The 24,181-nt window shown below is 41.5% G+C and overlaps 1 protein-coding gene across 1 annotated transcript in view; it reads left to right on the top strand.

Annotated features, from left to right (window-relative positions):
• CSMD1 (CUB and Sushi multiple domains 1) overlaps nucleotides 1-24,181 on the top strand; it is a 1,651,174-nt gene that overhangs the window by 1,087,241 nt on the left and 539,752 nt on the right. Inside the window, exon 12 of the mRNA XM_045010124.1 lies at nucleotides 17,547-17,650. Coding sequence (XP_044866059.1) covers nucleotides 17,547-17,650 — 104 coding nt within the window. The remainder of the gene's footprint in view (nucleotides 1-17,546; nucleotides 17,651-24,181) is intronic.

Genomic DNA, 24,181 nt, shown 5'->3' with positions numbered 1-24,181 from the left:
TTAGAATGAATAAATGAAAACTCGGCACACCACTTCTGAAAGGTTGCCGACCCCTGCTCTACGGGCTTCTTTAGAAGAAGCCTTTCCCTCAGTGACTTGGTTGGAGACATACAGTGGAACTGTGGTCCTCGTATTATCATGCATTCTCTGATATTCCAAGCAAATATTTTCAGCTGAAAGATGTACACCTCTACCTCAATATAACGCTGTCCTCGGGAGCCAAAAAATCTTATCGCATTATAGGTGAAACCGCGTTAGATTGAACTTGCTTTGATCCAATGGAATGTGCAGGCCCACCCCCCTGGAGAACTGCTTTACCGCGTTATATCCAAATTGGTGTTATATCAGGTCGCATTATATTGAGGTAGAGTTGTATGTGGTGTGCAGTCTAGAGAAATGAAGGAGATGGAGAAAAATGATTACATGACCTCTAACACTTTGTTTATGAATATATCCTTTTAGCCATCCATGTCTTCATGTGGTGGAAGTACAGGGAATCCTATTCTTGAAATATGGATCAATGTTTGAAGAACCTCTTTCATGTTGAAATATCACAATGATTTTGGAATTTGAGGGAATATGGTGATATTTCTACCTTCATTACTGCAACAATGGCTTTTTTTGCTTTCAAATGCACTTCCAGCAAGTGGTGCCTATTATAAAATAAGTGACAGAATCAGGTGCATACTTCTGTTATCACACATGATTTTCAACCTACTCGTTTCAGTTGGGGAGAAGATGCAGGGTAGGAAAATGTAGTATATTATTACAGCTAAAGCTAACCTTTTTGATGCAAATACCACCACAACTGAAAATAAATAAAATAAATACAGTAGTACAATATTTGTAGTCTTTGAAGCCCCGGTACTAAATTTTAGTTTGTGGCATGACTTCAACCTCTGTTGTGGTATTCTGCTGTTCCACTGGAAATCTGCCTAATGATTGAGAAGGTCTTTGGTGTACTAGTGATGTTCAGTGACATTTATCTTCTGGTCAATGTCATTTTGCCTACTTGCCATTGAGTAGTTTGTGCAATTATGCTTTATTTCCCGTCAGGTGGCTTTGCTAGCTTCAGTAAATACAACTGTACTCTGAATCTGATTTTACCTTATTGGAAAGTAATAGTTGAAAAACACTTTGGCTACATCTGGTGAAAATATTGAATTGTATCAGTGTTGGTTGTCATTTTTCATGCCTTATGGGCACATTTTTATTTTTGTGGTTGGCATTATGCAGATTGAGTAGCCTTTCCGTAGCTAGTTTTTAAAAAAGATCTCATTTAAAATCCCAGATTAGCTTCAAGGTCCTCCCTTCACGTCTTCACACAGCATTCAGTTCTAAGAAGGAATCCTATTTCAGAATTTGTGCTCCAGTATTTGTTGCCAACATGAGAGAATTTCACACCCTCAAAAGACATTTCTGATTTCTTTTGGGATGTCATTTATTTTACATTGGCCTCTTTAGGCATGGAGTATTTTTAATCTTATTTTCCAGGGCTTCCACCAGCCCCGCTTTGTTTCCATCCAGGGTCCCCCAGCCAACCCATGGCTTGGACCTTACCATCAACCAGCCTCACAAGAGGCTTAAGGATGGCTATGAGAACGAGGGGGTTGGCTCCCTGCCATACCAGTCATGGGAGTCCCCAAACCTCCTCCCTCATTTTGTTTCTTTATCCAGTACCTCTTTTAAGTCCTTTACCAGGCCATTTATCTAGTCACTGGCTTCCCTCCCTATGGAGTACCTGCACTGAACATCCACCCAATATTACAAAATAAGTCGCGACATATGGCCTACCACCTTTTCTATTCACCAGAAAAGGTCCATCCTCACACTCGTTGTGAGGAAGGTGAAAAAAAACACACTCCACCACAGCTAATTCTGGTGGTGTGAGAAAAAATCTTTCCCAGCCCCCCTTTAAAAGAGGCAACTAGCGTAATGCTCACAGCAGGTCCAAACCCAGCCCGCTATTCGCCTCCACTTGCTGGCTACTAGGGGAGGAAGGGTGGGTGCTGGCTTCCTTGCTGCTTTCACATAGAGACTTGCCCCACCCAGGTTTCGTACCTTTATGCACATTCCGGGGGTGGGGGGGGAGGGAGGTGTAAGTCATTGCTGCAAAGTTGACCACTGTGACGGTGCTGCCCGTGGGAGCCAGCTGAGGTCACTCAATCAAGGTGAACTGCAAACAAAACGGGCAGACAAACCCCAAACGCTGGTGATTATTCCAATACTTAGATTTACCAACCAGCACAAAACAGCTTCTACAGTACCTCACTGGTCACTTAGAAGTCCAAACCACACAGTTCCCTTAAAGTACCCAGCCTTAGGCCTCCAACCAGACACACCTGTCAGATATGATGATGATGATTTCTGAAAATCTTATCTCATCATATAAAAGAAAAGGTATTTCCAATGCCAAAGGATCAGCCACACATCCAGGTCCAATTATAACTTAGATCTTACCCAAAATACACGCTTATAGCCAATTCTTATTAACTAAGCTAAAATTTATTAAAAAAGAAAAGAGAGAGAGAGTTGGTTAAAAGATCAATATACATACAGACTTGAATTCAATTCTTAAGGTTCAGATGCATAGCAGAGGTGAGCTTGTAGTTGCCAAAAGTCCTTTTAGAAATAGTCCATAGGTTATAGTCCAATTTCCATATTCAGGGTGGCTCCAGTCAATGACTGGGGATCTCAGGCCTTGTGGCTTATGGTTTCCCCCTCTTGAAACCCAAAGCAGATCTGAGATGAACTAGGATCGTGTCCCAGGGTTCTTATACATTTCCAGCAGCCTTTCGGCCTGAGAAAACAATAGGCTTAACTTTCCTTCCAAACATCTTGGCAATTAACACAGGGTAATTTATCCACTAAACAATTCAGATACAGGTTACCACAACCTTCAAAGAGACATATAGACAATAATACTATTTCCCTTAAGTATCATTACAAATGTTAATATTCCTTTTTGATCTTTGAATTAAAGTTATAGCAATAGACAAGACTTGTTTGCTTACATCACAAGACCTGAGCAAACACCTATCCTTCTACCTCTAACAATGCAGACTTGCATTTCAAAGCTCTATTCATTTACATATCTTCCTAACCAGTCCTTAAGGTTCACCCATGGGTCAGGTCAGTCGGTGAGGTGAGTTAATTAATTCTTTCTAGCCCTGTCATCTTTCAATGAAATATTATTTTACACTCATAACGTCACAACCACCGAGCACCTTTTGCAGCAGTTTCTGACCTTCTTCCTCTCCCCCCATTGCCCAACCACAAAGCAGAGCTGTCCTTTGGGTTAGCTCACACAAATTCTTCCCCACCTTTAGTTGTTGTGCAGTCAGTCTCCTCTTGTGCAATAGTATGTTTAATCTGTTTGGACATCTGTCAGTCCTCATCCTCAAAGGAAACCTGCACAACACTTTCAAACGATGAGCCTGGGAGATTAAATTCAGAACAATGCTAGATACTATAAATTGTGGTCCTAATGAAGACACTGGATTTATGGCTTATTACAAGAATCTGTAACTCACTACCCCTCTTCCCCCTTTTTTTGTCCTATGACTACAGGGTGTTAATAAGCTACTTCAGTTTGAATGGACCCTCTTAGACTATGCACTAACTACTTATGCTAAACTATCTGTTCGATCCTGCATTTCACTGTGACACTTTTAGTACCTTTATCTTATTACCTGTAGAGCTGGAAAGCTTGTCTCTGACCATCAGGAGTTCGTCCAATAAGAGATATTACCTCACCCACTTCATCTCTCTCTAAATATTTAAGAGATAATTTAGTCCGTGTTTGTACTTGGCTATTAAAACAAAACATTCTGTTCTCACTTTGGGCATTAGCTTTGTTATTGCTTTTTATTGTAGGTGGGAATTTCTAAAAGGGCCTAAATGGCTTAAACCCAAGACCTGTTGAAAGTCAGTAAGACTGATACTCTCAGGCACTTTTGAAAATCCCATCCTGCAACTTTTCCTGTCTTTTCTTCTGTTCCATTCCTCTAGTCTTTTACTTTCCAGTGGTGAGGATCCTGATGGATGAGAAATGTAGAGAAAGGAAAACTACCCAGCAATTCTATGTCTTTGCAAATATAATTCTGCCAGGAATCTCACTCATTCACTTAGCTCCCATCAGCAAAATTAGCTTCTTATCAGATGTCTCAGGGCTGGCATCTTTCTTAAATACTCATTTTGAATTGGCTTATATGAGACCCTCACCTCCACACAACAGAAAATTGGAACTTTTTTTTGCAAATGATGTTATAGCTGAGTACATTGTTGTCCTTGAGTAACTGTAACTGGTTTTGAAATAAAATTTGTTTTGGTATGGAATTAAAATCTTGTTTAATGTGTACAGTACTGAATATCTGATTTATAACTCTTCCTCTAATAGCAACTCTCAAAACATGAAATTGACTGAGGAAGTCAGTGGTTCAAACAGAATATGCTGACAGCTTGCAGACTCTTTTTTGCAAAAACACTGATGGCCTGGCCTTTCTGCACTTAACGTGTGTACACACACACAAATCACACTGTTGACACTCAGAAGAAGAAATATCTATGTGTCAGACATGCACAGGTGTATGTGAGGTGGCATATACATTGTATGCTAGCTATTTGCAAAGGATGGATTGAAAGAAGGTCTCACTGCAGACAGCATGGTCCACACTTAAAATGTATTTCTTTCTGGTGGTTGTGAAAATGAGAAAACACCACTGGTTAATGCCACCATAGTAATTTCTCAGTATTTTGTTTGGATACCAAAATGAGTTGCATTTTTTTAGGTGTCCAAAAGTAGTCTGGAATGGTTATGGCTATCTTGGGTTTTTCATCATGGTGTATCTTAACCAATCAATTATTTAATAAGCTAAGCAAAGCAATATAGTTTTGTATTTAATTGCAAAACTCGCTTAACTATGGAGTCATGAATGGCACCTTTGCAATTATTCTTTTTTTGTATTATCATTATATAACACAATAGAGTCTATGATTGAATTGATGCAATCTCTTTGAAATGCCATTTTTCAATACACATTATATATATGTGCACATACAAAAACATTACCCCCCCATGCCTCAGTACTACAAACCCTTCCCCCAAAACTAATCAACTTCACTTACAGCATAGGAAGGAGAAGAGGGAGAGTAATGTTGGTGGAATTTTTATTATTATTATTAGTGTGTGAGAGGCATTCGGATACTAGTGTTGATGAGGAAAATATAGATACTTAGGTGCTAAATACAATTTCATTATTTTTCACATATAATCTCAAAATTCTGGACAAAGATCAATGAGCATCATTATCTTCATTGTACAAATGAAACTGCTAATAGAGTAACTGTATTGTCCAAGTTAACACAGTGAATCAGTGACAGTCCAAGGAACATAAATAAATCTCTTGACTCCATATCTACTTGGATCCACTGCAACATGCTTTCTCTTGATCTTCATTTTTATTGGTATAGAAGAAATTTTCTTACCAAAAAAAAATACTGGATTGCAATTTTCTGACCATATTGTCAGAGGTGATCGAATCCACTGTGATTTCCCTATGGATAATCTTCCCATTTACTGGGATTCTGTGCTTCTTACTACGGATTAAACCCTATTATTTTTGTATAATTTACGCCATTAAAAAGATTTTTCATAGCTGATTTGTAAACTGAAATGTAAATAAAAGAACGTAACAAAATTTGGCATATATATGATTCATTACTACTTTAAGAATATATCCAGTCATCTCTCTTTTGGTAAATAAGACTTTAATTACCGTTGCTTTAAAAATGATTTATGTGAAGCTAGGTTTTTTATTGTCAAGGAGAACAGCTGTACTTTTATGCTTCTACATACTTCTCATATTGTTCCTTGGCTTTATTTTTTCTTGACTTAGAAATGAAAATTTTGCATGTTAATCATTGTTATAACCTAGGGACATTAGAGGTTGCAGCTAGGAGCAAGTGGGAACATGTAATATTCACCTTCATGGTAGTGCCTATAATGCTACTGGTTATTGAAACATAATGCAGTCTAGTGAAGTACACTTTATCTCTGCATAGAGCACATTTACAAATACAGGCTATAAAAGGTGCATGTAGTATGCAATAGATCACTGAACTGGAATGCTGACGTATTGCCAAAATTATTTTGCATATGGTTTGGTCATATAATGATTTTTTTTAAGAGCTAGGCCTGCTGGCACCACTATAGTTAAGGATATGTGAGGGGCTCCATTAAACCCTTGTATTTTTAATGGTGTGTAACTCATCTGCAAATAGTCACATGAAACTGAATATACAGAGTATTAGTTCAGGGGCATATTTAAACTCAAGTATTTTAAACAAACTGCATTAGTTATTTTGAATTATAAATCAGCATAACAATTGAAACCTGGGGCAGGATTCAGATATGGGTATTTGGTTATGTACATTTAAAATGGCTTTCTTCTTGAAAGGCAACGCTGAAGTATATTGGTCCATAATATGGATCAGTGTCTTAAAGTTTTGTTTTTTACATCTTTATTATAACTGAGTTATTTAACTTAGTATATTCCATATACAATAATTTTTGAAAAACAAAAAGTTGTTTAGCCCAATGAGACACTATTCGTGTCTGGAGACACAAAAGAAAGCTTTTTCACTACAACAGAAGCTGTTACTCTGAGTCAATCTATAGATTAAACATAATGATCTTCAGAGTTGTTTCTTTCCACCCCTAAACTATACGTCCCAAAACACGTCTATGACGATAAATAGTGATTTCAGTGCGTCTTCAGAGAGACTTAGGAAGTGTCTTCTATGCAACATTTCAAATCCCTACACAGTTATATAAGCTACATGTAGAAACATTTTGATCAGATATGCAAGTGCATGAGAACAGTACCAGGGATGGATTTTAAGCAGCAGGCCACAACTTTATTAAACTTGGTTCCCTTTTCCTGTTATCTGCCCCATCTCCCCATACTAGACATTTAAGTGACTCCAGTGCAGGGCTCCAGGGCACCTTACCCCCTTCTGACAACAAAAATTACTACATGACCCCAGGAGGGGGGCCAAAGCCCCACTGCCCTGAGATGTGTGTGTCAAAGCTGAAGCCCAAGAGCTTCATCCCTGGGTTGGGGGCCTGTAATCTGAGCCCCGCCACCCAGGGCTGAAGCCCTCGGGATTTGATTTCGGCCCCGGGGCAGTGGGGCTCGGCCCCCAGCAAGTCTAATGCCAGCACTGGCGACCCCATTAGAATGGGATTGCGACCCACTTTGGGGTCCCAATCCACAGTTTGAGAACTGCTGATATAGTCCATGGGTCAGGATAGATGTTCCACTGCCTCCCCCTAGTATTCAGTTCACTCTGCTGAATCCTATCACTTTCACCCTTTTGAAAGGAAGAGAAAGTACGCGTGAGGGATCTTGGTTATTAGACTTCAGGTCTCCCCTTTTCCCATAGGACAGAGGTCTAACAGTGAAATCTCCAGTCTCTTTTTTCTGGGTACTGTCCCTTTAGTCTTTTATTCATGCTGGACATTTGCTACAAGTTGCAATGAACTAAACATTCATACAATTTTTAAATTAAATTTCTAAATCCTATTCCTAACCTAACCTAATTCTGTCCCCTGATGCTACGAGGAAGGTAAAAAATCCTACCAGGCTTCAGACAGTTTGGCCTCATTAGGAAAAAATCTTTCCTCACCCCTAAAACAGATAAGTGAGACCCACAGCAACATAAAAACACAGTTTCTATACTGGCAATCTCTGTGCTGTTCTGTAATAGAGTATATGTTGCATTACTTAAGTACAATGCTACTTTAGCACTATCTGATCTACTAAAACAATCATAAGTTGTTTAACAATAGAGATTGAATACTCAGGAATGGTCAGCCATGCAGGTGAACTGATTGGCTAACCATTCTTGCAGCTTTTTTTTTTTTTAATAGAAAAAGAAGTGTTGGTTTAGGCAATAGAAAGAGCGATCCTGTGCAATGGTTTGAGGGAGAAAATTGAGTAGCAATACTTTAAAGAGGGCAGAACTTGCCAAGAAACAAGCTGTACTAATTTTCATGGAGGTCTCTTACTATTATTGTTGTTTATATAGCACCCAAAAGAGTACTAAGTACCACTAGTATAAATAGGAAGATCTAGGCCTGGGCCCAAAGAGTTCACAGTCCGGTTTCAGACGTGATGAAGGTGGGCAACTGTAATAGCAAGAGAGTTGAAGAAAGAGATGTTTTAGCAACAGGATAACATGTTTACTCAGCAAGGCAAATGCACATCTTGTTGAAGGTATTCAGAAGTCCAAATAAATAAATAAATAAATGTCTGATTTATTTCCTTTATACATATTGCTGAAGTGGCTTACCTTCTAGCATGTTGGTGTAGATTGTCATATAAATTCTATACAGGAGTTCAGTCTCCCTAAGAAAAAGTCTCTATCTACCAAAGTTATTTTACAGAAAGATTCTTAACTAGGTAAAAATGCACAAATTCAAAAGCCGAAGTTTTCTTTGGCTTCGGGCTTTAACACATAGCCTGTTCCCAGTGAAACCCACACAGTGCAGAGTCAAGACACAACATGAGTAAGAAAACTCCATCTGAGCAATGGTAGAAAACATGCTTGTAAATAAAAATGATAAAACTTGTTTGATCAATATAAATAACAGGGATGACAAAGTAACCTTCCAAGTAAACAACCTGAAGGATCAGATGAAAACAGCAGAGGATTATTCTTCTTTGAGTGGTTGCAAATGTGTATTCTGCTTGTGGGCATTCATGGCAAGTGCACTGCAGTTGGAGACTTTTTTCCTATAACAGTGCCCACCGGGGCAGCATATGTGCTGTTTACCTTCTTTTGGTCCTCCTGTGGCTATATAAGGGTGGTGCCTCCCTGATCAGTTCCTTCTTACCACCAATAGTCTTATTTGGAGACCCCTGTGCGTGAGTCTCCTCCTTGCAGTTTTTCTTCTCTGCATCACAATTGTGTTTCTGGGCCTCACCCTGTAAATAGTCTTAATAGTTAGTACTCATAGTTTAGAGCTCTTTGTTGGTTTACTTCATTTTTTATAATAATTTGTAGTGCTTAGCACTCTGGTGTATCATTCTCTGGACTCTTAGAGCACTGCCTATCATGCAGGATTTCAGTCCCCAACAGTGACCCCAATATTTGCTGTTTGCTGTGTCTAGTGGAAGGTCACATTAAGAAAAAGTGTTATATCTGCCATTACTTCAAAAAGAGAATGCAGATTTCAAGAAACCTTCTCCTGAAGCAGCATCTCTTGGAACAGGTTATGAGGCTTGCCTGGGGGCCAGGACTTTCATCGGCCAGTGGGACCATCTACCTTTTGCCATCTTCCACCTTGATAGTGGTATTGAACAGATCCACTGATTCTGATTCTTTCCTGAGAAGGGGAAGGAGGTTAAGTCCATTAATGGTTATTAGCCAGAATGGGTAAGGAATGGTGTCCCTAGCCTCTGTTTGTCAGAGGGTGGAGATGGATGGTAGGAGAGAGATCACTTGATGATTACCTGTTAGGTTCACTCCCTCTGGGGCACCTGGCATTGGCCACTGTCAGTAGACAGGATACTGGGCTAGATGGACCTTTGGTCTGACCCAGTACGGTCGTTCTTATGTTCTTATGTTTTTAGTTGATCTACATTTCCTGGGGTATGTCAGAAGAGGATCCACAAAACAGACTAGGGATGTTTAAGTTGAAGGGAGATTCATTATCATCTTCATCAAAGATATGTGCACAAGACTGGTACCCAGGATAGAGACTGACTGTCTCTGTTTTTCCCTGGTACTCAGCTGGGAGAATCCTGGTACTGTGACTGACTTACTCTGCCTGTTTGTACCAGCCTTCCCACTAACTCAGGAGATGGGTGTGTGAAAGGCTGTTTCCAAGTCCTCAGCTTCGATAGCTTCAGGGGTGGAGTTGCTACCATTGATAGCTTTGGTACTTATGAAAAAAACTGGCAGCTTCCTTATTGCAGAGGCCTGCAGGGATGGTAGCAATTTGTATCTCATCCTTGGCATGCTGTACATCCCAAATTTGGTACACAGGTACCCTTTGGAACTAGCACCACTCTACCATGCTCTTCAGCACTGATAATGGAATAGGCATTCCTCCTCCCAGATGGATTTTCCAGTACTGACAATGGCCCTGACCCGGAACAGACTTTTTCAATCTCCCATTTAATGATAAATAAATTGGGTTATTATGTGGGCACCACTGATGCTGATGGTCAATTCAGAGGGCTTGTGATGGGATGTATTAGGCCCAGAGGCCCCTGATGGAGGCCTTGTGGTCCTATTACACCCATCCCATAAAGAAGCAGTAATTAAGTCCTCTAGGCTGCCTAGAGTGGCTGTGGGGAAGTAGCCAATCAGAGAGGCAGCAGGGAACAGCCAATCAGGGCCCAGCGGGCCCATATAAAAGGAGTTGCAGTACCTGAGAAGAGTCAGTTGCTGCTTGGAGCTGAAGGACTGAGGATTGTGTTCCTTGCTGGCTGAAGGAATGGCAGGACCATGGACAGATCAGTTGCTGGAAATCACTGGGAGAACAAGAGCAAGCTCCTGGCTGGCTGCTGGGACTGACTTCAGCAGTAAGGGTGAAACATTTGTGGGTCTGTGAGTAAGTGGCCCAGGGAACTGTAGCAGCATAGTGAGTAGTTAAAAGGGACACAGAAGTATGTGGCTGCTATTCATAGGGTCCCTGGGCTGGGACCTGGAGTAGTGGGTGGTCCTGGATCCTTTCACCAGCTGCTAGGGAAGTGGCTTAAGCCCTGAGGAAGGGAGTTGAGAAGGGGCTGAATATTGAATAGTAAATACTTCCAGAAGGAGATCGGATGGTTTATTGGCCCACGTGGAGAGCTGGGACTAGAAAGACCCAGAGCAAGTGAGGACAGTGTTTCCAGGGAGGAAGTCCTTGGGGTATGGCCCCATACCAGAGCTGGGAGTTTTTAAAGAGTGAGCCCGAGGAGGGCTACAGACACTGATCAATGGATGGGTACTGGGATAGGCCCTTGTTGGACTGTATATCCAGAAGGAGTCTGTTTTGTTTCACATACAGACTGTGTATGAGACTCAGCTGGAGCGCTGAGTCATTGAAAACCCACATGATAAACCTCTGATAGAGGTCACTGCAGACTAAGAGTGAAGGCCCATTGTCATAAACAGATAGTTAAGGGTTAAGGTCTGTTTTACCTGTAAAGGGTTAACATGTAGTACCTGGTGACCACCTGACCAGAGGACCAATCAGAGATAAGATTTTTTCAAATCTCTGTGGAGGGAAGCCTTTGTCTGTGTGAGAACTGGTTTTGGATCTAACAGAAGACAGTCATGCCTCCAAGTTCTCCTGGAGTAGTTTCTACTAATTAATAGTGAGTATTAATTAGAAAGGCGAATTAGTCTTATGGTTTGATTTCTATATTTGCAATTGTGTGTTTGCTAAAGGAAATGCTTTATTCCTGTTTGCTGATATTGCTTTTACTGAGAAAAGGGGGGAGAGGGGATTCTCTCCAGAGATTGATAAGGTTATACCCTATGAGTGTCCAGCTTGGGCTTCATAGAGATTCTGTATTTTTCTTTTTATTCTTTAAATAAATTCTTTTCTTTTCTTTGGACTTGGTTTAATTCCTTCCCTTGGGGAAATTCAGGGGAAAGGGAGGGGGGAAGTGGGCTGCTTCCCTGTGTGTGTGAGATTCAAGGCGTTTGAATCCAGGCACCTCTGTCTCCAGAGCAGGCTGGAGAGAGGGAGGAGGGGGGAGGTTCCTCCTCTGTGAATTGATCTGTGTTCCCAAGGGGGGAAACAGGGGTTGTCCCGGCCCACGGAATTGACCGGGGTGGTGGCAGCCGAAGGGGGAGACCTACCCTAGGATTTTGGGGTGGGGGAAGACATGCGGGTCCTCACTTTGAAACCGCCCAGTTTCAAGTGAGGGTAGACTCCTGACATGGTGGCAGTGGTGTTTCGGACCCAGAGAGAGAGGCAAGGCTTTTCTACCAGAGGCACTCTGAGGCAGTTTCAGGGTTACAAGTATTTTCAGTTTTTTTGCAGGGCTTTCTGTTACAGTACTTGCGTCCATTGTGATACGAGGTACCACTCAGGATTCCTGAGGTGGGGGGAAGTGCTCGCCAAAGTACATTCCCATCCAACAGGAAAAGCAGGTTTGGGGGTTGCAGAGAGAAACCCTCCAGCCAGGTTTTTTTTTTCTCCCTGTGTCTTTTGAAAGGATCAGAAGACAGGAGAACACAAATCCCTAAGGAATAGACCAGATTTTTCTCAGGGGTATTGTTAGCAGCAGCCTTTCAGCTGGGCTGCTGAGTACAGCAACTCAGAGCACAGGCAGTTTACAGTTTCAGCCAGGTTGGCTGGAGGCAATTTAGTTTCCAACAGGCTTTGTTGGAAGCAGTTTTCTTCTGTTTGCTTGAGGCAGCTTGAGGAAAAGGCAGTTTCAAGCAGTTTTCAGGGTTAGGAGAAGGTTTTTTTCTCTGCTGGCTATGTTGAGGAAAAACTCTTCCCTAGAGGTGTGTCCTTCCTTTGTGATATCAGGTATCACTCAGGATTCCTAAGGTGGGGGGAAGTGCTCGACAAAGTACATTCCCATCCAACAGGGAAAACAGGTTTGGGGGGGGGAGACAGAAACCCTCCAGCCAGATTTTTTTTTCCTGTGGTCTTTTTGAAATCCTCTGAAGCCACGGGAATACAAATCTCGGAGAGGATTTACTACACTTTTCTGCAGGTACTAAGTAGCACACCAGCCGTCCCGCTGGGCTTATTAGTAAGATTGTTTTTTTTGGAAACAGATTTTCAGCTGGGTTTAGCTGAGGCATAAGGTTTCTAACAGGCTGTGTTAGAAAAGGATTTTTTTCCTTCTTCTTTTCTTTTTTCTCCTTTTTTTTCTTTCTGTCTGCTTAAAAACAGATAGGAAAAGAGGTGCAAGTTTTTCTAGGTGGCTTGTTAGAAAGGACCCCCACTGTGAGGTACTTAGCAAGTGCTAGAAACAGGACAAACCAGTTTTTTTGGGTCTTCTCAGTATATCAGCAAACAGCAACTACACATTTGCAAATGAAAAGGTTTTGTTTCTTTTCTATTCAGTCTCTTGGGAATAGAGAGGGTTAGGAATTGGGGAAACCAATTCCCTGACTGCAAAGGGGTGTGGCCAGCACCAAAAAGCAACACCAGCAAGCCACACATAAAATTCACTGACTGCAGAGGGGTGTGGCCAGCACCAGAAGGCACTGTTCCCCATCCCAAGACATTTCCCACCTACATGGCAGGTGAGGACACTAAGGCCTTCTTCAAAAAGGTTAAAAGGACCTGCCATGGGTACAGCATCCCTGAAGACCAGTACAAGGACTGGTCAGGAAAGAGAACTTTTGCTGTCTATTACAATTATTCCATCCCCATGCTACTGGGGGAAGACTTGGCCAACCATGTGCAGCTGGCCAAGAGGGGGGGAGTGGTCACCCGCGGCCAGGCCAAACAAGCAGGCACTCCCATCCCTGTTCCTGAGCCATCCACCAGGACCCTGTCTGTGTTACCAGAAACCCAGACAGAGGTGGTGAAACCGGATCTCATGCCAACAACTACAGCAGCCATAGTACATCCAGTCCCAGGACCGGAACTGGAAAAGCAACCAGCGGCAGAACCAGCGCCAGCACTGACGCCAGCGCTTGCAACTCCACCGCCAGGGGGCGCCAACGGGCCTAAACTGGCAGAAGCAGCAGACAACTCTACCCAAGAGGCTCAGCCAGAGCCTGAAAGATCACCTTGTGCACCAGCGGAGAGCGGTCCACAGTCAATGAAAACAACCTCATCACCTACATCGCTCCCAGAGGAACTGGTGTCTCCCGCCTCAAGGGAACAGTTCCAGACTGAGCAGAAAGCCGATGACAGCCTTAAAAAAGCTTTGGGCGGCGGCACGAAGCAACCACACCGCCTCTCAGCTCTTCTACCCAATTCCAGTTTGTTGTAAAACAAGGACTTTTATATAAGGACATTCTTTCTGGTGGACACCAGGAAGGCCAGCATCCTCAAAGACAGTTGGTAGTTTCCAACTAAGTACTGGGACAAGCTCTTAAGCTTGGGCCCTGACATCCCAGTGGGCATTCTGGGGTCAACAAAGCAAAAACAGGTTAAAAACATTCCTTCCACTGGGAGGGATGGGCAAGGACAATGCCAAGTATGTCCGCTCAAATGCAATACAAAGTGTTCTTCAGTGTCAAATAATCTTGTTGTTTACATACTTAGTAGTATATGTAATAGTGCATGTGTTTTGTTTATCTGTTTATGTTACAGTGCTAGGAGGAAATCACCACCAGTAGTTCCCACTGTTGGCGATTTGGGGGGCGTGTCATAAACAGATAGTTAAGGGTTAAGGTCTGTTTTACCTGTAAAGGGTTAACATGTAGTACCTGGTGACCACCTGACCAGAGGACCAATCAGAGATAAGATTTTTTCAAATCTCTGTGGAGGGAAGCCTTTGTCTGTGTGAGAACTGGTTTTGGATCTAACAGAAGACAGTCATGCCTCCAAGTTCTCCTGGAGTAGTTTCTACTAATTAATAGTGAGTATTAATTAGAAAGGCGAATTAGTCTTATGGTTTGATTTCTATATTTGCAATTGTGTGTTTGCTAAAGGAAATGCTTTATTCCTGTTTGCTGATATTGCTTTTACTGAGAAAAGGGGGAGAGGGGATTCTCTCCAGAGATTGATAAGGTTATACCCTATGAGTGTCCAGCTTGGGCTCATAGAGATTCTGTATTTTTCTTTTTATTCTTTAATAAATTCTTTTCTTTTCTTTGGACTTGGTTAATTCCTTCCCTTGGGGAAATTCAGGGGAAGGGGAGGGGGAAGTGGGCTGCTTCCCTGTGTGTGTGAGATTCAAGGCGTTTGAATCCAGGCACCTCTGTCTCCAGAGCAGGCTGGAGAGAGGGAGGAGGGGGGAGGTTCCTCCTCTGTGAATTGATCTGTGTTCCCAAGGGGGGAAACAGGGGTGTCCCGGCCCACGGAATTGACCGGGTGGTGGCAGCCGAAGGGGAGACCTACCCTAGGATTTTGGGGTGGGGGAAGACATGCGGGTCCTCACTTTGAAACCGCCCAGTTTCAAGTGAGGGTAGACTCCTGACACCCATGCACCAGGTCAGGGAGCGCTCACAAGATATCCAAGGTATCCTAGAGTATCTGCTATACCTGAAATTATCAGGCCTGCCGTTGAGTTGTCTGAGGGTGCACCTTGTGGTGATCTCAGCTATCTAGCCCCTGGCTTGGAACCACATAGCAAAGAATAAGATATGATGGGCAACATCAGAGGAGTCTGTTTCCTTAAAGGTAATAATTGGAGATGTACCAATCTCCTAGAACTGGAAGGGACCTTGAAAGGTCATCGAGTCCAGCCCCCTGCCTTCACTAGGCAGGACCAATTTTTGCCCCAGATCCCTAAGTGGCCCCCTCAAGGATTGAACTCACAACCCTGGGTTTAGCAGGCCAATGCTCAAACCACTGAGCTATCTCCCATTCCTTCATGAGGCAAGGAAACAATGGGAGATGGGTGGAAGGTAGGGATGTAAAAGGTTAACCAGTTAGCATTAGGCTTACTGTTAACCAACCTTAACCATTAACATCAGTGGCCACGCGGTAGCGGGAGGGATCCCAGACTTGTCTGTGCTGGCCTGGTGGGAGGGACCCAGCCCTGGCTGTGCTGTGCCAGCTAGCCTGCGGGACCCCAGCTCATGCCGGGCCTGCAGGACCCCAGCCCGGCTGCACCACATCAGCCTTCTAGAGCAACCCCAGCCCTTGCCGTGCCGCACCGGCGGGACCCCAACCCCAGCCGCACCAGCCCATGGAGCAGGACCCCAGCCCTGGGTGGGCGAGAGTGTCCCCAGACCTAGCTGCCCTGCACCGGCTGGCGGGAGGAACCCTAGCCCCTGCCATGTCAGCCCAGCCAGAGTGACCTCAGTTAACCACTTAAATGATATTTTAATCATTTAACCAGTTAACTTTTAAAATCAATATTAAGATCCTAGTTGGAGGTGAGAGGTTTTTCCCAGGCCTTATTGAGGAGTGGCTCAGAGCCATTATTGTGGTTCTGTTATGTAGGGGGAATACTCAGGGTATCAAAGCCATCAGCTTTTTAGCTGCCTTTGCCACAATAGTGGCACAAAATGGCTATTGCAGGAGCCAGCACAGGTGCTGACTTTCCAAAGTGCTGGGGGGTGCTCAACCCACGGCTCTGATCCAGGCCCCAGTCCCCACTCCATCTCTTCCTCCAAGGCCCAACCCTGCCTCTTCCCGTCAAGCTCCCCCACTCCCTTGAGCATCCTTGCTCCCACCTCTTCCCTCCCAGCCTCCTGCGCACCATGAAACAGCGGTACATGGTGGGTGGGAGGCACAGGCAGGCACTGATCCATACACAGGGCCTGCCAGTGGTCAAGAGACACTGGGGGAAGGGAGAGGTTCTGATAGGGGGCTGCCGGTGGGTGCCCTGGAGCACTCATGGAGTCGGCACCTATGGGAGCCAGGATCTGACCCCGATACTGTTGTTAGTCCCAAAATATAAGCAAAAAGAGCTCTCTCCTGTAAACAAATTTTCATGGAAATTGGATCAGAGGTTGTCCTGTTGTATCCAATCATCATCAAGATAAAGAAACAATGAATAATGTATTGAGACAGACTATCTGCTGAAAACTTGATATACAGATACAGGAAGTAAAAGGAGTAATATTAGTGATTGCAGCAGACTCTGACACAGCTGTAATAAGGTCCTAATTCTGGACCTTATTACATATTTTATGAAAAGAACATTTATGTACTTCACACTATGATTTTCAATGGAATACTGTAAATTTATGAATTTTTTTGGAGGGAACATTTTTATTTTCTTTCATTACTATTGTAATTCGTGGAAACTTTATATTTGAATACTGAGTAAAATCAATTTCTTCATAAGATCATTTGTGTTAACAAATTTATAGACGGCGTAGTTAAGGAGTTCTCAGATTTCTCTTACTGATGTACATGTACCATCTCTTACCTCCCTCTCTCATGAAGTGGACAATCTGTAATAATACATGTTCATCCTCATCTCCTTTTTTATTTTATATTTCAACTGAAATGGAAAATATTCTGTAAGGTATTTCTGAGATTTTCATATGTACAGTTTCCAAAAATGTGTAGATATGATATTTATAGCACTCTATATTTTAGATTGGCTTTCTTTTATGTCAGTGTATATTGTACTTTTCCAATGCTGAAAAATCAGTATCTGTATATAATAATAACTAAAATAAAGTGTTATTTTTACTTTAAAAACTATCAAAGGATGTTGCTACCCTTAATACCTTTAGCTGAAGACTTCTTTCTTGTTCTTAGACAATGTGAAAATGTTTATTTTTCTGTAGGTCTTGCTCAAATTTAAATAACAATAATTGAAGTCAGTGGGAGTGAGGACTTTAGGGTTTGACTCCAGAAGCTAAAGCATTTGTTAAACATATTGCAAATCACCTAATCTGTAGGATATAATATAATTTAATATGTATCTTTTTCATTCTAATAGGTCATAAAGCTAGCTTTTGAAGAGTTTGAACTGGAAAGAGGATATGATACCCTGACTGTAGGGGATGCTGGGAAAGTGGGAGACACCAGAACAGTGTTGTATGTGTAAGTACACTTCTTAAATAGTTATGGTTTGGTATTTATTATCATTCACATTGGTTTTCTATGTTCTATATATATTAAAATTAGTGACTCAGAAATATGGTTTGCTATGAAGTATGCCTGTTAGATCACAAGTCTGAAACCATATCACTGAACAGAAGCTCAAGAATTCATGTACACACAGCTAAAAGAGAAATTTAAAAGCAATAAAGTAGAAATAAATCTTACCACAAAAAAGTAAATTGAATAAAAGAAAACTTTGTCAGCCTTCCTGAGTCATGTACCAATAGTGGACATTTGCATGATGATACTGTATCTGGAAAAGGACTACCACTTTGCCATGTCTTAAGATTCCTGAGTTCATGCCAATTTTTAGCAAATCAGTGCTGCAATCTCTTTTTTTTAAAAAATAATGCAAAGTCCCACCACCTGTAAGGGAACTGCTGGTGAGTCAGCTACAGTGGAAGATATATGTACACAATCTCTCAAACGAGAAAAAAGTTACCTCTACAGTAACTGTTGTTCTTTGAGATGAGCTGTGCATATACATTCCACGATCCTCTCCCCTCCCCCACTACTTTGTCTATTACTTAGACAGCAGTGCAAAGGAATGGAGAAGAAGGCAGCAGCCCACCCTTTTTATGCCCTTGATTCTGAGCATGAGTAGAGGGGATGGTACCAAGGCCTAGTGATACTGCTGACAAAAGTCTCAAAATGTAGTACATTGGGTGTACATACACCAGCAGAGGAATGTATAAGTGCACTACTCATCTTGAAGAACAGTTATTGTCAGTTAAGTAACCAACTATACACATCCATGATTTGAATCATAAACAGGTGAAAAAGGAATGTTACAAATTCAAACTGAAATTTCAAGTTTAATATAGTACAAAAAAATCAGAGATAAATAAATTCTAATTTTTGTTTCAAAGCCTGAGATGTGGTGTGTAAGAGCTAGATATAAAGGGGCTTTTAGTTAATAGGATTTGACTGTATCTGACAACTTTTAGGACATTTATAAAACTTTCCTACCATAAAGAATGAAGGTAAAGTATTTTTTAAAAATAGATGTATATCACAAGCAGAATTCCTATAGCAAGGCAGGGAGAAGATGAGTCCAAGAAGTCTACTAGTGATCTTACTATGCAAATCTAATTTCCCTAGGAAGCATTTACATAGCATGGTAGTGGGTGTTACAGAAAAAGGCAGAAAGGGTCTGCTCATTTGTATGAGGCCTCCAACCACTGAGCAGCATCTTTCATCCTGGATGAAAAGCAGCTGCACTTCTTTCCTCCCCCACCCCCTGCCAATAAGGTGATTGTTTTTATGTTTAGTGTGGAGCCTTTGTGCTGTCAGCATATGAGGTAACGGCAGAAGTCTCTTCCTTCTACATCAAAACGCTTTCATTAGTTAACACCAGGAATATCTGAACTACACAGAACACCTTGCATTCAAATCTATACCACACAGCCCAGTGTAACTGATCTTTCTAGAGAATATGAAAAGGGAGAAAATCTTTCCTTCAAACAGTTCTTTCCAAAGGCACAGTTGTTAAAATGTGGGGCACACCCAAAAAGACACCGACCCCCAAATAAATTCTGAAACAGATAATAGTTCAGGTATGTCTGAATAATCTGAGTCCTTCCCATGCTGTCCAACATTGTTTAGGGCACAAAAGAGGCTCCAGCATCCCCATCTATCATGCTGTTTGCTGGAATGGCCACCTTGTTGTGTTTTTGTGTTTTTTTTCTTTTTTTTTTTTTTAATGAGCTTACATTGTTGACTTATCACAGAACTCCCAAGCTGAAGGACAAGTGGACTGCTTTTTGTCTGGACCATACCCTTTGAACTCTCTGAGTTATGTGGCCCTACCGGGAGTTAAAACTCCCACTGGCATATCTCTCAGAGTCTTGAGAACACACAAGCCTTCCCACCACATCAAGGTGAAATCCCCAGGAAACTCTGTCTGAATGACTTGTCTTGTAATACTAATAATTGGGGATTGCCCTGAAACCAAATATGTTTAATATCTGGGTTTGAATCAATATTCTTAGTATCCTCATATTTGGGTGATTCTGGAAAAACAATTGGAATCAGCTTTGATATATGACTATTGAGCTAAGCTCATTGATGCCCCACCGATTCTGCTTCATGTCTTAGTTTTTCAAGCATTCATGAGTAATACATTTTTATATATAACTCATTCTATATACCACTGAAATTCCCCTGCCTTATGATTACAGTGGTTTAACATTACCTGCACCACCAACAACATCTGGTTAAGACAGGGAAGGAATAAAAACTGATTAAAATAAATTGGTAGTGGAAACAATATAATGGAATTGCAGTTTCTTTAGGATGTTACAGTGCTTATTAAATCTATAGAATAGGAGATAATTAGTTTGATTCCCAAGTTTTTATCATGACAATATTTGTGTAGTTATTAATCATCCACTTGCATCATATCCTGTCAAATACTGTATATTTAACATGCATTGTGGATTTCCTCCATTTCGTTTTAAAATAGGAGGATATAAAGGGACTAGCCTTAGTGCATTATAGACACAGTTACTGATTGTTTCATCATAATTGAAGGGGCTAATATCAAAATGTCAAAGTAATTTTATCATCAAAACTTTCCATTAGTTGGTGTTAATACCGCCTTTTGTAATAAAAGAGATTTGAACAGTGCCTTTCAAGCTTTTTATGATTTCTGAAGGAATGAGGCAGCTTACAGTGAAGCTTCCATTAAGGTGGTTTAATTTATAAGCTCTTAAAATATAATGCAAGCACCTTATGCTGAACAGGTTTCTCTGGGCAGCCTAAAGGCCAAATATTTATGGAAGTCTCTTTAAAATATAAACTACAAAAACTCATGGTCATGTCTACCTTTCTAGTAGTGATGAAAGATCACTAGTTTTAGAGTCTTGTTCGGCTAATTATGCAAAAATAAGTGCTTATCTGAACCCAAACTAAAACTCTAAGCCTTTTGAGTCTTTCCTTACCACACAACTTATCTTCTGTAAATATACAAAGAAGCCAGCTCCTCAAAAGTTACTGAATCCCAACCCAACTACTGGAATTGGAAGGGAAGGGAATGAAGTGCCCACTTAATTGCTTCCCCTCACTGCAACATTCATAAATGCTAGCTAATTCTAGGGTGTGGGGAAAGAAATAGAGCAAGATGCCTTTTCAGCCCTCCAATGGAAAGAGCTATAAGGAGGGATTGGGATTGGATGACATCCCTCCCTGACCCCAGAAGACTTGTACGGAAAGTGATGCATGGGAAGAAATAGGCTGCCAGCTGCCTTTGGAGATGACCTATCCATTGTAATGAAAATCTGGAAATCTGTCCCTAATGTATCAGAGGGGTAGCCGTGTTAGTCTGGTTCTGTAGAAGCAGCAAAGAATCCTGTGGCACCTTATAGACTAACAGACGTTTTGCAGCATGAGCTTTCGTGGGTGAATACCCACTTCTTCGGATGCAAGTGGTGGAAATTTCCTGGGGCAGGTATATATAAGCAAGCAAGAAGCAAGCTAGAGATAACGAGGTTAGATCAATCAGGGTGGATGAGGCCCTGTTCTAGCAGTTGAGGTGTGAAAACCAAGGCATATGCCATCATATGCCATCATTGCTGGCATATGATGGCACTTCCACCAATGTAATATATGCCATCATATGCCAGCAATGCCCCTCTGCTATGTACATCGGCCAAACTGGACAGTCTCTAAGGAAAAGGATAAATGGACACAAATCAGACATTAGGAATGGCAATATACAAAAACCTGTAGGAGAACACTTCAACCTCCCTGGCCACACAATAGCAGATCTTAAGGTGGCCATCCTACAGCAAAAAAACTTTAGGACCAGACTTCAAAGAGAAACTGCTGAGCTCCAGTTCATCTGCAAATTTGACACCATCAGCTCAGGACTAAACAAAGACTGTGAATGGCTTGCCAATTACAGAACCAGTTTCTCCTCCCTTGGTTTTCACACCTCAACTGCTAAAACAGGGCCTCATCCACCCTGATGGATCTAACCTCGTTATCTCTAGCTTGCTTCTTGCTTGCTTATATATACCTGCCCCAGGAAATTTCCACCACTTGCATCCGAAGAAGTGGGTATTCACCCACGAAAGCTCATGCTGCAAAACGTCTGTTAGTCTATAAGGTGCCACAGGATTCTTTGCTGTCCCTAATGTACAATTCATATCATAGTTTGGTCATTCAGATCATGATTTTCCTAGTGCATCCTTGTGACCTATTGCTCAGGTCATCCAGAACTGTGAGCCATTACGTTACCACTCCACCTCAGCAAGAGTGAGTTTTGCTGTGGCTAAACTATGTCTCAACTTCCTGGCACAGCAGCTTGTCTGCCTTTCCAGAAAACGCTTCAGGACTCTGCCAGTCCAAACCTTGCTCTACACGTAGCAATCAGTAAACCCAAATTCCTGAGTTCCCCAGAAATATCTTTCTTCAGTGTTCAGTCACTCTTAGTGGACTGTCACAGAAGTTATTAAGTTTGCTGCATCCAAAGAGACAGAACCCAAACAGCCTGTTAGGTTAGCTAAAGACTTCCCTTTCACTTCTATATAATAGCACTGAGGGGTTTTTTGTAATAAAAGAAGTTTATTAACAAACCACATATGTTTAAGTGATTTCAAGTAGGAGTGAAAGAGCTATGAAAGGTTACAAATAATGACTTTCTAATGACTAAAACTTAACTTCAGCAAGTTACAATCTATCTAAGCAGGTTTCTTACCTATATACTCAGTTTCAAAGATTTCAACCCCTTTGTTGAAGGATCAACCTTTCTCAGATTTCAAGAGCTCTTGTCTCTTTTGTCTCTCAGGCGATAGAAAGCCATTTTGGCATCTATTTCTGCTTATATTTTCCAAAGTCCATTTTCTGTATTTTAAGAGCCAGACTGTTTAATCAAAAATACTTCGGCCATTCTGAGAATGAGGTTAGGAAAACTTATGTTGTTTTGCCAATGTTAAAATTTTGTATAACAGTTTCATTAGGAAGGTTTGGAGCAGTGATTTAAAGTAGTGTGTGTCTGTGGGGGTTAGGGTTACTCAGAGATGGGAGTGATGACTGTCCACCCAATTTTGGCCAAGTTATAAGTCTCTGACTATCTCTGTTTCACATGGTCAGTAGAGGCTGGCAGCTAAATTCTCTGAAGATTCCATTTGCAACAAGCATGTTGCTTCCCAGGGCTAAATGTTATACCAATATAACAAAAACCAGCAGGATCTTATTAAGAGGGATAAGGCAAAGATGCCACATTTATTGTAAATATAATAGTAAAGCAAAAGATAAAAGCAAACAATGTTGTTTTACTACTTATTTCTATCACTACTTATTATTTCTTATATATACACACACATATATATATATATATATATAATTTCATTCACACAATCATTCATTCAGGTTCTGTATAGGTGTTATAGTTACCAGCGTAGACGTTGCTCATGCCAAGTTACTGGCCAGGTATCTTGGTCATGAGGATGGAGCCGAGTCTGTGTCAGATGAATCTGATGCTCCTGGAGGCTGGCAGCAGAACCATAGACTCAAAGTCCTCAGTCTTCAGAGTCCAGTTTTATAGGAATTTATTCCTATGTCAGTCCATGAGAGTTGCTTCATTCTGCTGTTGCTAAATCAATCAGCAGGTGGTTGGCTCCATGTTGTCAGATGCTTGTTTTTCCTTCCTTTGAGGTGGTGGGGGTCATCTGGTTGATCCCACTTGACACCTTCTTCAGCCACTGAATTCTTCAGGCTGGTAACTCCTTAACCATTCATTTATTATTTAAATTAGGCACTCATTCACATACATTCTCTATCTTAATCACATCTATTTCACTGTCTCTTTACCTTTCGGGGTGTTACCAATTTAGAGAACAGGCACTTAGAGTCAATTGACATTTAACAAGTTTTATACAAAGTATCTCTTTGAGCAGGCTTCACACAGACACAGCTGGTGGCTTGCAGGTTAGAGGCTAAATCTTGGGAGTCACATTTATTTCTAATATAAACCTTCACTTATAAAGTATCATTGAACAATAAATAATTTCTAACAATAAATCATTTTTCATATAAACCATGTTTAATATAAACCTTCTTTAATATCCCTACATGCAGGCACTGAGGAGAACGTTCCTTGTAATTTCTCCTCCTTTTTGCTGGGGGTCACTATAATGCCAGGCACCGAGCCTGAGATTGGGGTGAGGCACTCTCCAGTGCTCGTAATATTTCATGAATTGAACCAACGTATTGGGCTTCAGTGCTTTTATACTTTTTGGTGGGATTATTCCTTCAAAAACTCTTGCATGTGTTTTATTAAATTTTAGTTTAATAACTTTACTAATTCTGTCACATCACAAACTCTTTTCTGACTTCAATGATATAGAATGATGAACAATTTTAATTGTTTGCTTGGTGCCAGTAGTATGAAATCAGGAGTTGGTGAGCCAAAGCCCAGCACATTAAGTCATCTATTTGAAAAAGGAACAATGTCTTCATGTACTAGTT

The sequence above is a fragment of the Mauremys mutica genome, chromosome 3 (genome assembly GCF_020497125.1).
Source record: "Mauremys mutica isolate MM-2020 ecotype Southern chromosome 3, ASM2049712v1, whole genome shotgun sequence".
Classification (NCBI taxonomy): Eukaryota; Metazoa; Chordata; order Testudines; family Geoemydidae; genus Mauremys; species Mauremys mutica.
Note: the sequence above shows the minus strand (reverse complement) of the source record. Positions and strands in the feature narration are given on the sequence as shown.